Source organism: Halichoerus grypus, chromosome 2, assembly GCF_964656455.1.
Source record: "Halichoerus grypus chromosome 2, mHalGry1.hap1.1, whole genome shotgun sequence".
Taxonomy (NCBI): Eukaryota; Metazoa; Chordata; class Mammalia; order Carnivora; family Phocidae; genus Halichoerus; species Halichoerus grypus.
The window spans coordinates 41031281-41044248 of record NC_135713.1 but is presented as its reverse complement, the minus strand read 5'-3'; the positions used below and the strand labels follow the sequence as shown (position 1 = coordinate 41044248).

General features: G+C 46.1%; 1 protein-coding gene and 1 non-coding gene across 9 annotated transcripts in view; one reads left to right on the top strand and one right to left on the bottom strand.

Annotated features, from left to right (window-relative positions):
- Positions 1–12968, bottom strand: part of ARHGEF37 (Rho guanine nucleotide exchange factor 37) — a 49188-nt gene that overhangs the window by 22601 nt on the left and 13619 nt on the right. For all 8 annotated transcript variants that reach the window (XR_013445555.1, XM_078066729.1, XM_036080636.2 and 5 more), the window contains 3 exons: positions 11469–11665; positions 10133–10256; positions 2945–3092 (listed from right to left, as the gene is read on the bottom strand). Coding sequence is in view for 7 of the 8 variants with exons in the window: in XM_078066730.1 (XP_077922856.1) it covers positions 2945–3092; positions 10133–10256; positions 11469–11665 (469 nt within the window). In the remaining variant the exon portion in view is untranslated. The remainder of the gene's footprint in view (positions 1–2944; positions 3093–10132; positions 10257–11468; positions 11666–12968) is intronic.
- LOC118528301 (U6 spliceosomal RNA) lies at positions 4286–4393 on the top strand. The gene has a single exon (XR_004913556.1). It is a non-coding gene; the product is annotated as a U6 spliceosomal RNA (small nuclear RNA).

The following is a 12968-nucleotide window of genomic DNA, read 5'->3' as shown; positions in this document are numbered from 1 at the left end:
AACTGAGGCGGATGGTTTGTAAAATAGGGCTGTAATTACTCTGCTCACAGTATGCACCCCCTTTGTTGTGGTGGCTGCTGTATCCACTTTGAATAGGACCCCGAAGTCCCTCCCCTTGAGAAGAAGGGTCTATTTTTCCACCCCTTCGTTCTGTCACAGAATGTCAATTCCCAGCCAAGACCTCCAAAGGCCTTCCCCTGCCCTCCACCTCCCTTTTCCCTCCCTCCTGCTCTCTCCCTGTCTCAACCCTGTGACCACCATGTGAGCAAGCCTGGGCCACCTGCCAGATGATGAGAGGCTGTATGGCCAGAGCTGAGTCAGCTCACGTGTCTCAGATACACGAGAGAGCCCAGCCAAGATCAGCAAAGCTGACCTACAGCTGATCACAGGCACGTGAAGGTGCTCAGCCAGGGCTAGAAGAATCGTTTACTGAGCCCGGCTATATTGCTAACGTGCAGGAGAGTGAGCCAAATAGATGTCTGTCTTAAGCCGTTCTGTTTTGGGGCAGTCTGTTACACAGCGAAAGCTACTCGATAGAGCAAACATCAGCAGAAGCAGGGCTGCAGCTGCCTCTACACGGGGTCTGTTGGCTCTGGTTGGCCACAGTCTCCACTGTTCCCTTTTGCCCCACACCTGCCACCCTGCTTCCCTCATTTTCGTTACCTGCCTCTCTCATATTGAAATGTATTTAGTGACCCTTGCAAAAGCCTAAATTTGTAAGACTCTTGGAAGGATGAATCAAAGGGGGAAGTGAATGTAGTTTTTTTGGGGGTAGAGGGGGCCAGGACATGGGTAACTGAAAAGGAGGCTTCAGGGGGTTGAGGGGATAGGCAAGGGAGAGGAGGAGGGGAGATAGCAGGAGCTCCCACAGTAGATAACATCATCTTCAAAGATCTAAATCTACACACTCTTTCTCTTGGGTGTAAAGGGAATGTCTAAATGAGATAAAATAATAGTAGCCTCTCATCCTCCTACACTATTCTGATTTCCAGAAAATGACCTTCATCTATCTCCATTTGGGGAGCTTGTCCTGGGGAAGATAGAAGCCTTTTTGAAACAGAAAAGAAGCAGAACAATCCCAGGCAAGGAAATATAAACGACTATTAAATATACAAAGAAATGACCAACTTTAATCATGAGAAGTAAATGCAAAATGAAACCACACTGAGACACCATTTGTCACCTCTTTCAGTTGCAAATATTCTAAAGTTTAATGACACACTCTGGTAAGGCTATGAGGAAACAGACATGCACACCTTGCTCATGGTATAGCTTTTATAGAAGGAAATTTTGCTATATTAGCAAAATTATCCATACATACTTTCTTTGACCTAGCGAGTCCATGACTGGACATTCACCTTACAGAAACCCTTGCACCTGTGGGGCACCTGGGTGGCTCAGTTTGTTGAGCATCCAGCTCTTGATTTTGGCTCAGGTCATGATCTCAGGGTCATGAGACTAAGCCCCGCATTGAGCTCCACAGTAAGCATAGAGTCTGCTTGAGATTCTCTCTCCCTCTCCCTTTGTGCACACTCCCCCCACTCATGCACACACTCTCTCTCTAAAATAAATAAATAAAACCTTAAAAAAATACTTGCACTTGAGTAAAATGACATATGCTCATGAATAATCACTGAACACTATCTGTAATCTCCAAAGAAAAGAAGCACATCAATGTCCATTAATAGAGACCAGTTAAATAAACTGGGGAGCAGCCATGTGGTGGCAGAACATGCTGTTCAAAGGCTCACACATGTATGTATTGAAATGGGAAGATGTCCAAGATATATGGTAAGTGGAAAAAAGATACAAACTTTCTTTAAAAAGGCAGTAAAATGAGAGCATGTATTTGTATTTGCTTCTATATGCATAAAGGAACTCTGCAAAGATTCACAAGCAATTTACAAGTGGTTAGCTTGACTTTGGGGCTGAGAGTAGTATTTGGGTAGATGAAGGGACAGGATTAGGACAGGACAGGATTGTGCTGCATAAATTTGGATGTTTTAAAGCTTCTGAACTACGTAACTGTTCGCCATTCAAAATTTTAATTTAAAAAATATCTGTTCTACACATCTCTATCTAGAGCTTCTACCCACTGGTGCTAGCTCTGGGTGGTGAGGCCAGCCAGGGCAGCTTTGATCCCGTTTCATGGGGCAGTTTTCAGCTCTCTGCGGAGAGGCCTTCCGAGGTGATCCGAACCTGCCTCATGCCACTGTGCCTACAGCATGTGGTTCCCCCCCAGCTCACCACCCTTCCCTTGGGAGACATGAGTGCTGTCCACCGAATGTTTCTGCTTTTCCACCTCTGGACACCCAGGCCGGGTGGCACACCCTGGCCTCTGGGCAGTTGGACAAAGTCATGGGATTTGTTCTGGCCCATGAATTATGAGAAGTGATGAACATCCTTTCTGGTCTGGAGCACCTGATTACCAGCATCAGACCCCCCAGAGCTCTCTCTCTCTTTTTAAAAGATTTTATTTATTTATTTGAGAGAGAGAGAGAGTGAGAGAGAGCATGAGAGGAGAGAGGGTCAGAGGGAGAAGCAGACTCCCCGCTGAGCAGGGAGCCCAATGTGGGACTCCAGGATCATGACCTGAGCTGAAGGCAGTCGCTTAACCAACTGAGCCACCCAGACCCCCCCCCCCCCCCCCGGAGCTCTCTTGCCCTTTGCCACAGTTACTGGCAATAATCCAGAGAGTGGCTGCTCTCTGGAGTGAGGATGGCACAGAGAAGAGGCTCAGGTCACCCGCATTGGAGCACAGGAAGGTATAAACCTCTGTTACTGGAAGCCACCGAGAGTCGGGAATTGTGTGTCTCTGCAGCCTGACCTGACTGAGACACTCCTGCAGCAGCATGAGCCGCACCAAGGAGGGGTGAGACCTGGACAGCTCCTGACCCCAGGGTCAATGGCAGCAGGGGGGCGGGCTCACTGGTCTGCTACTCACACCACTGCCTCGATGATGCTCTGAATCTCTCGCTGCAGCTCTGGCTCCCTCCGGTAGGTGTCAAGCAGCAGCAAGGCCTGGTCGTAGCTAGCACAGTACACCTTGTAGACTCGCTCCAACTCTTCGTGGCATTCCAGGAATAAGTTACCTGATGGTGCAAAAGCAATAAGGAGCCCTCAAAGGCATGTCTGCACGTCCCCTCACTTGGGACATGGAGGTGGTGAGTGAGACAGCGAAGCCCTCAGCTCGGGAGGGAGACTAGACTGATAGGCCTAACCAGTTCCGTCACTCTGGGCAAGTTACCTCTTCTTCCTGAGTTTCCATGTTTTCATCTCATTTCAAAAGGCTGCCATAAGAATTATGTGACAGAATGATGCAGAGCTCGGGCTGGTGCCCTGGGAGTCTTAATAAAGTGTAGCGATATTTACGGCAATAATATTCATAATTCTTATATTTGTACAGAGCTTCACAGTTCACAAAACATACTCATTGTATCTTTACAATCACCCTGTGTGGCCAGTACAACTTCAAACCCCTGGTCTACAAAGACACCCTCAAGTAGAGCACAGGTAGTCACAAGCATGGACCTGGAGTCAGAGAGAACTAGGAACAGATCTCCAGCCAACCCCTCCCCTGGGGCATAACGGAGGGCAAGCACTTGACCTCCTGGACTCTCCATTTCCTCATCCATAGATTGGAATAAAAATAGTATTCACCTCCAAGTGTTTTTCTGTTAGGACTAAATCAAATAATGCATGTAAAAATACCTGACGCAAACTTTACTCAAGAGATATTTACCAACTGCTTATTTATCGATTATACGCCAGGCACTCTTCTACGCTCTGTGAACAAAACAAAAGCCCCTGCCTGATGGAGCTTACGTTCTCGTGGTGAAGCCAGACAATAAGTAAATACATTACATATGTCAGAATGTGATGATACCAAGAATCAAAACAAAGCATTAGAAAGTAGAAGATCTATGTAAGGAAGGCCTCCATGAAGATGTGCATGTTTATCAGAGACCAGAAGTACCTGGCCCTGGGCATGCAGAGTGGAGGCAGCACTCCAGGCCTATGGAAGGAAAATGCAAAGGGCTTTAAGCCTGAGGCAGGAGCGCACTTGGCATAAGGGCAACAGCAAGAAGGCAAGAATAGCCAGAGCAGAGTAAACAAGGGCACAAAGCAGAGAAAATAAAGAAGAAACTGCCGCCAGATCACACAGGGCCTCTAAGTAGGTAGGTAAGATGGAGTAGTGTTTGGATTTTATTCTAATGGTGTCAGGAAGCAACCAGAGGGGTTTGGGCAGGGATGATCTGCTTTCTGTTTTAGATAGATCACTCTAGTGCTCAATTTCAGCAGCACATATACGAAAGTTAGAATAATATGGAGAAGATTAGTGTGGTCCCCGCACAAGAATAATAGGCAAATCTGTGAAGCATTCCATATTTTTATTTTTTATTTATTTTTTAAAGATTTCATGTATTTATCTGACAGAGAAAGAGAGAGCACACAATCAGAGGGAGCTGCAGAGACAGAGGGAGAAGCAGGCTCCCCACTGAGCAGGGAGCCTGATGTGGGGACTTGATCCCAGGACCCTGGGATCATGACCTGAGCCAAAGGCAGATGCTTAACCAACTGAGCCACCCAGGAGCCCCACATTCCATATTTTTAAATCAGAAATTTATAAGATTGGTTACCTGCAGCAGGTGGATGGGATAGGGTGGAAAGAATGAGGGAATGGGATAGGGTAGTAGGGATGAGAAGTGAGCACGGATTGGATGGACTGGAATTGTAGGTATCAGTATGAGCTCATGTTTTTAAATATATAAATACAGAGATAGATAGATATAGAAAGAAATGTAGATAAGTGTATATGCATACATTAGTGTGTGTGTGTGTGTGTGTGTGTGTATTTCCCAGCTCTATTACCTGAGAGGGCCTAGGAACAATGACATCCCAGGGGCAAAGAGCACACCTACAGCCTAGAGCTTGGTGTCTAAATACCATTCCCCCCAAACAGGAACCAGGGCTCCTAGGAGAAATGGTTGATTCCAAGGATGGGGCAGGGAAATACAAGATGAGCCGGGAACATCCTGTAGTGTCAGAAAATAAGGATGTGCTCAAAAATTGTTGGAGGCATACCAAAAGGACACAGGAACCAACTTGAAGGAGTTCTCGATGGCCAACACTGGTACAATTTGAACAAGAAAATAAATAATGATAGTACTGGATTCTGACTCATGGAATAAAGTAAATGTTTAAGAGTCCATGGTGTCATAAATAAATAATTGAACAAATGAATGGGCATGAAGGGACAGTTCTTGCTTATAGAAAAATTGCAATTAATAAAGGTAGAAGGAATAAGTGAAATTGAAATTACCATGAGAACACCAGTAATAATTATTGCAGGCAAGAACCACTGATGGATGCTAAAACTAATGGGTAAAAGTTTGAGATGAATTAGGACATTTGCATAATATCAAAGTTTTTCTCCATAAGCTATTTATTAATAACAAGTGGGAAAAATAGTAACTTTATAGTGGAAAAACACAGAAGATACTACCTTCTATCAACTATGTGATCAAAATTAACATTATTCTAAGTAATAACATATAGCAACATCACGTGCCCCTGTTCTGAGGCACTAAGAAGGACAGGACAGTGGCTATATTGCCAAAAATGTATAATGTCAATTTAAGAATGAAAATAATTTTAATTTTATAGATATATAAAATGTTTATAAAATATGCACTTTTATAATTTATAAAATATAGATCGTACATAAACTTTTATAAAATCTATAAAATCATTTTAATTTTAGTAACTTCAAACTTCAAACTGAGGGATATACTACAAACCTGGCTCAGACTCTTCAGAAGTGTTATGGTCACAAAAGACAGACAGACTAAAGAAGCCAAGAGAACATGCAATAAAATGAACTGTGGTAACCTAGATTGGATCCTGGGCCAGAAAAAAGACATTTGTAGGAAAGCAGGCAAAATGTGAATAAGGTCTTTAGAGTTAATAGTGTTGCAATAATGTTAATTTCCTGCTATCAACAATTGTACGATGGATATCTGAGATGTTAAAGTTAGGGAAAGCTAGATCAAGGGTTATATAGGACCTCTGTACTATTTTTGCCACTTTCCTATAAATCTAAAATTACTTTAAGATTAAGAAAGTTTAAAAAGAACTTTGAAGACATTATGCTAAGTGAGAGCCAAACACAAGAGGACAGATATTGTATGATTCCACTTCTATGAGTTTACCGAGAGTGGGACTATATGAGAGTTCCCTGTACATTCTACTTACTTTGTCTGTAATCCTAAAAGCACTCTAAAAAGTAATGTCTATTAATTAAAAAAAAAAAAAAGATCTATACTATGTTGAGACTAAACTAGGGGTCAAAAGTGGTTACAGGAGTGGCTGTTAGAACACTACCTCAACTATCCATAAGAGTCTTTGGTTGTCCATCCAGGGGGAAGTGGTGAGGATAAAGAGAAATGTGTTAGCCATTCAAAAGGGGGTGGGGAGCTGTGGACCCCAGGAAACCCAGCAGACCCTACTGCCTGCTGAAGCTACAGGCTGGCCTCTGACTTGGACCAGACCCCGTCGGACACATGGGATGGTGCGTAGCCCAGTGTGGTCCAGCTTGCAGCCACCCAGACTGCCACCCAGGACCAGTCCTCTTCCCCAGTTCTGATCCAGCCGACCCTCAGAGAGAACGCCTCAGAAGAAGCCCCCAGAAAGAGGGAGAACAGAGAAAAGAGGACACGAAACTATAGCTAGGGAGAATCTGCATGCCAGGCATCAGCCAACTGCAGAGACCATCCCTGCTAAGAGACAGCCTGGGCGTAGCCTTGAAATCTAGGGCGGTTCTCACATTCTCCTTAACCCAGGTGCGTGTCAGCAGGAATGTGACTGATGGCAAAGAAACTGTATCATAGAGTGGCCAGGGGCAGAAGAAGGCAAACTCCCAGGAAGCACAGCTATCCACAGGGGCAGGAATACCAGGAATGCAAAAGGAAAGACTTACTTCTTTTCCTCTTGCCTTATGATCACAGACCAGGCTAAACAAGTCACAGTAGTGGAAAAGTTATTCTCAGCATCAAAAGAATACCTGTAGCTGGGATGAATCAGAAAGATGAGAAAGAGAGTCAAGATGGTCAAGAGTTAGGGCTCTTGACTGCCTGGTCAAGCTGTGTGACCTTGAGGAAATAAATTACTGAACTTTTCTGAGCCTCCGGTTTTTCTTTAGTAAGATAGAGACAGTAATGATAGTAATCAACAAGCCACAGCACTGTGAGAATGAAAGAGCTAGTCCGTGGTACTCAGAGTCGCGGCTGGCACGTTTCAAAGAGGCAGAAACTGAGGCTCAGAGGCACGAAGGAACTGGTGGGGGGCAGAGCCTGGCCAGTCAGACTCCAAACCATTAGACCCGCACCGCCCAGATGCAGTAGTCACCAGCTACACGTGGCCTTTGGGCACTTGAAATATGAGAATCTAGACTGTGATGTGCTGTCAGTATAAAAGACACTGGATTTCCAAGACTTAGTACAAAAAAAGAAGTAAAATATCTCATGAATAATTTTTATATTGATTACATGTTGAAATATTAGTTTGGACATATTGGGATAAATCAAATGTATCATTAAAATTAATTTCACCTGCTTCTTTAATTTTCTAAATGGAGCTACTCAAAAATTTTCAATGAAATGTGTGGCTCGAATTACATTTCTATTGGACTGCACCATGGTGCCTTCTGGTGAGACAACCCGGAGTAGATACTCTTGTGAATGTCAGAGTTGTGTTGGACTCATTCGAAAGGATAAGGGACCTAAGTCACCTGGGAGGAAAAAAAGCCTGTTAAAGACAGCCATGCCTAGGGGCGCCTGGGTGGCTCCGTCGTTAAGCGTCTACCTTCGGCTCAAGTCATGATCCCAGGGTCCTGGGATGGAGCCCTGTGTCTGGCTCCCTGCTCAGCGGCAAGCCTGCTTCTCCCTCTCCCACTCCCCCTACTTGTGTTCCCTCTCTCGCTGTGTCTCTCTGTCAAATAAAAATAAAACATCTTTAAAAAAAAAAAAAGACAGCCATGCCTGAGGTCCAAAAATCTTTTAAAATGCTGGGCCTACAGGATTGGGAGAAGGGCTTCCCTTGCATAGGAAGGCATGGGGGCCGGATCAGGAATACAGAGCTGGCAGAAGCCAGGGCAGTCTTGACCCAGCACACAGGGCACCAAAGAGAAGAGCCATGTGGATTCTTTGTGCCTCTTTTTGGCTAACCACAAGGGGCAGAGGATGAGGAGGCTATTTTCTGTAGACTCTGTGAAGGTCAGGAAATAGGACTGCCAAGTTAGAGGCGAAAAAATACACAACTGATTTTTAGTTAAACAATGAATACATTTTTAGTATAAGTATGTCCCAAATGTTGCATGGGACATACTGATACTAAAAACGTATTCATTGACAGGGGCGCCTGGGTGGCTCAGTCAGTTAAGCATCTGCCTTCGGCTCAGGTCATGATCCCAGGGTCCTGGGATGGAGTCCCGCGTCGGGCTCCACACTCAGTGGTGAGTCTGCTTCTCCCCTTGAGAATTCTTGTTAATTTTGTGTTCACCTGTCTTGTATAGGCAACAGTGACTCATCCACATTGCTGTTTCAATAAGGAACTCTATTTTCAAGGGAATAATAAACACGTAACACACAGGCTCTACTCCATGGAAGCTGTTCAGTCCACAACTGACAGCACTGGCTACGGGGACCGACGGCCGAGCTCAGATCCTGGCTCTGCCGCCAGCCGCGTGACCTTGGCAGGTCACGTCTCCGCACTGTGCCTCCGTGTCCTCACCTGTAAAATGAGGTAACAGCATCTACCTTTCAGCGTTGTTGTGAGGATGAAATGAGTTAATACATGGACATCGGAACAGTGCTAAGCATTTAGCAAACACTCAGAAAGTGGGCTGTCTAAAAAATATCTGTCCTTGCTATTTTTAATCCCCATCATCATTCATGTCTCAGAAAGGGTAGACTGGTGATGTAAAGGCCAGGGAACTTGGGTGGGCCCTGTGCCGGGTGCCCTCCCCTCCACCTCCCCTTCTCTACTCGGCACCCCTACACCTTACCTGTCTGACTCCACTCAAAAACCTCTGACCCTCAGGTTCTGTCAAGTGACCCAGGGCAACAAGTGAGAAGAGACGGAGGGACACAGGTGTGAGGTTTATACCCACGCGTCCCTCCTCCTTTATGCTCTAGAGGGTCCTCCTGACCATTCCAGAATGAGGACACTCCCACCATCGCTCACCGGGGTGACAGTAAGGCCCCTGTGGGTCTCACGCTTCCACGCTTGCCATTCCCTCACAACCCACTGTCCACAACAGCCAAAGAGGTCATCAAAAACATAAATGGGACCACATCACTCTCCTGCTCAAAACCGTCCACTAGTTTCTCATCACATTCTGAATAAAATCTGAACTCCTTACCATGGCCTAGAAGGCCCTACATGATCTGGTCCTTCTCCACCTCTTCCATCTTATCTCCTAACACAATCCCCTCACAAACTCCCCTGGAGTGACACTAGACTTCCTTCTGTCTGTCCTTCAAACATTCTAGGTTTATCCCTGCCTCAGGGCCTTTGCATAGCCATTCTCTCTGCTCTCCCTTCACATCCCATAGCTGTCTCCTTCCTAATATTCAGGTCTCAGTTCAAATGTCCCCTTCTTAGGACTACTCTCATGCCCAAAGGTTACTACATTTGTTTCTTTTCTTCAAATTCTAAATTATTACCTAAAATTCTCGTTTATCTGTTTATTGTCTGTCTCTCTAACTTGCCAAGCCTTAAGAATGAGCACTTGGACTCACTTGATGCTGTGCCCCAGCACACAGCATAGTGACTGGCAATGCTCAGCACATAACTAAGCCTAGTAAATAACTAAAGGCTCAGCTGGGTCACTGACCAGTTAGTCCCTCCTTGTCTCTGGGGCCCGGTCTCCTCTTCTGTAAAGTGATGGGATGGGCCTGGATATTATTTGATGGTCCTACCGGCTCTGACATGCTGTGTTTCAGGGATTCCCCAAAACAAACTCCCATTGAGCTGCATTTCCCTGGAACTCTAGGGACAGTTTAGCAATGCCCACATGCTGAGGACAATTCCACGGGAATCCAGGGCTGACGATGGCCTTGTCTTTGCTCACCAATCAAGTGCACTTGTTCCTCCTTCCTGGATGCCGTCTCTTGCAGATCATGAAGAAATCTGCTGTTCACCTCGATGACATCATCGATGTTTGAGAACAGGACATCCAGATCTCCCTGGGGCAGCTAGAAGGAACAAAGAAACCATAGGAGTCTCTGGGAGCTGAGAAGAGGGACTTTATTTGCAGGCTTTGGAGATCAGTCCAGAACATTCATACCTTCAGGGTCCTATTACTCCTGGGAAGATTGCCCCAGTGGAATGTTTGCAAGGCTTTGAAAAGCCTTATAACTTAGGTATAAATTAGGTGTTCTCATTACTCTACAAGAAGAGAGGAAGAGACGGAGGGCTCAGCATGGAATGAAAGCTGAACTGGGGTTTTAGCCTAGATCTGCTGGCAGCCATCATGTTTCTTGCCTCAGTTTCCCTATCTGTCATATTAGGGTGGAAAGCTGGACTTCCTTCCAGCTCTGACGTGCTTGGCACCCACCACCATTACCTTGAGATGTGTTCTGAACTCCAGCTACTATAAACTGGCCATACCACTGCAGGACATCTATGTATGTGCATGTGTGCATACAGGAGATTGTGTGTGTGTGTGTGTGTGTGTGTGTGTGTGTGTGTGTGACTACCCTGGATGCACAATCAAGTAGGAAAGCTTAACTGTAGAAAAATCTCTAGAGTACGCTCTTATTTTTGTTAGAATAAGTAACAATCTGTAGTTGTTTGTTTAATGCCTATAGAGAAAAATCCTAATTTCTGGAGGTTAAAATATGAGAGGACATTCACCTTCCACATTTCCTACTTGAGTATTTCCTTCATTCATTCAAGAAACACTAATTGAAGTCTCTGATTTATGAGTCCAGAACTGGGGTTATATTGAACTAAACAGTCTTTGCCCTCATGGAGCTTACATGCTAAGGGATACTTTACATTTTATAGAGAGAGCCTGTATGATTTTTGAAATCAGGAGAAAAAAAAAGATGTAAAAACCCATCATAGTGATAACTTCTTCCTGTTGCCATCTCCTAAATGAGACAATTAGAATATAGGTCAGTTTAAGCAATCTGCTCTAAATTTGATAAAGGGCTACTTTATCCATTAGCTCACTTAATTCTCTGAGGTGACTATTCCTCTCTCCATTTACCAGATGAATAGGCTAAGGCGCCGATGTGTTAAAGGCCTTGCTGAAGGCTGCATGGCCAATAAAGGGAACTACCCCGGCTTACATCCAGGTGACTTGCAGCCACCACACCTTCCCCTCTATCAAGCCCGCCCCTGGAAGAGAAGCCAGGACCCACGTCTGCCCTATCACGGGAGGCTCCGTGCAGCCCCAGTACCTGCTGCAGGGAGCTCCGGATGTCGGAGGCACAGAGGCGGAGCATGTGCAGGTAGGAGAGCTCAGTGTCAATGAGCTCCCTGACAGCCAGCCTCTGATGCAGCAGCTGTCTCTCCCCAGAGACCCGGCCTTCTCCGTCGGGACTCCCTGTCCTGGAGGATGGCTCATCAGTCCCAGGTTCAGCCATGTCAGCAGGTTCTAGGAAAGGCAAACACATCCCGACTCACTTCCGGGAGCTCTACTGGAACCCGCTGTCTCTAATCCAAAGACAACTACTCATCAAGCGGCCTAAAAACATCTCTAGCTTGCACACTGCAAAATGAACTGTGTATCAGCATCTGTGGGCAGTATCTGAACAATCTTAAAAGGTAGAACACGGCTCATAATTGTTGACATTTTCCAGGATTCAGATAATGTGCTTGCCTAGCTTTTCTTCTATTTTTCCCCCAGCTCTTGACCCAGATTTATTTGGTTCAGCCAAGTCTCTCCCACCCTCTCTCCCAGGGGTTCCCTTCTCTCTACCCCCACTACCCCACTCAGGCCTCACGACCCATCCCCTGGGCTCTTTCCACAGCCTCCAGGAGCACCTTTCCAAGTCTAAAGCCCTCTCCCTCTTGCTGCCACCCACGCCCATGCATCCTGGAGGTGCTTCCAGCTTAAACTTCCTGAAATAAAGTTTTTTTTTAGATTTTATTTATTTTATTTGACAGAGAGATAGAGAGAGAGCACAGATAGGCAGAGCAGCAGGCAGAGGGAGAGGGAGAAGCAGGCTCTCCGCTGAGCAAGGAGCCCGATGCGGGGCTCGGCCCCAGGACCTTGGGATCATGACCTGAGCCGAAGGCAGACACTCAACCGACTGAGACACCCAGGCGCCCCCTGAAATAAAGCTTTTGATCTTGGCATTCCATGCTGTGAGGCTTGAACGGCTCCCTGCTTTTCTGTGGTCTGGCTCCAAGCTCATTTTCCCTTCACAGACCATCTTCCAGCTAAAGAGAGCTACATGTTTTCCTCCAGGCCTGCATGGTCATTTCCTGCCTCTGTGCTTTTGCACCTGCTGGGCCCCCTCCCATGTCTCTACCCTTGGACATTCATCTTCCCTTCCTTTTCCTGATACTCCCAGCCAGATGGACTTCCCATCCCTGAAACTCCCACAACCCCTTTATCTCTAGGCTTAAAAGTACAAGTGACAGTACTGTGGACAACATGGCCTGAAAACCCTCCCTGCTACAAAACATCCTAGACATGCTGGATCAGGTATAACCAACTTCCTCTTCATAGCCCAGCAGGGCTTGCAAGAGAGGAAAGGAAATAGCAGGGTCCCCAAACAGAGAGAACTGGAAAGCAGAGCAGGAGCAGCTGAGCGGACGTGGCTGGGGCCCGGAGCAGAGGGGTGGGAAGGGAAAAGGGCATCGCCAAGTTCAGGCAACCAGGGACTTGGGCGCAGGTGTTCAGGCAGGAACAGGAGATAACCTTCTTTAGAGAACTGGGGCCCCCAAAGACT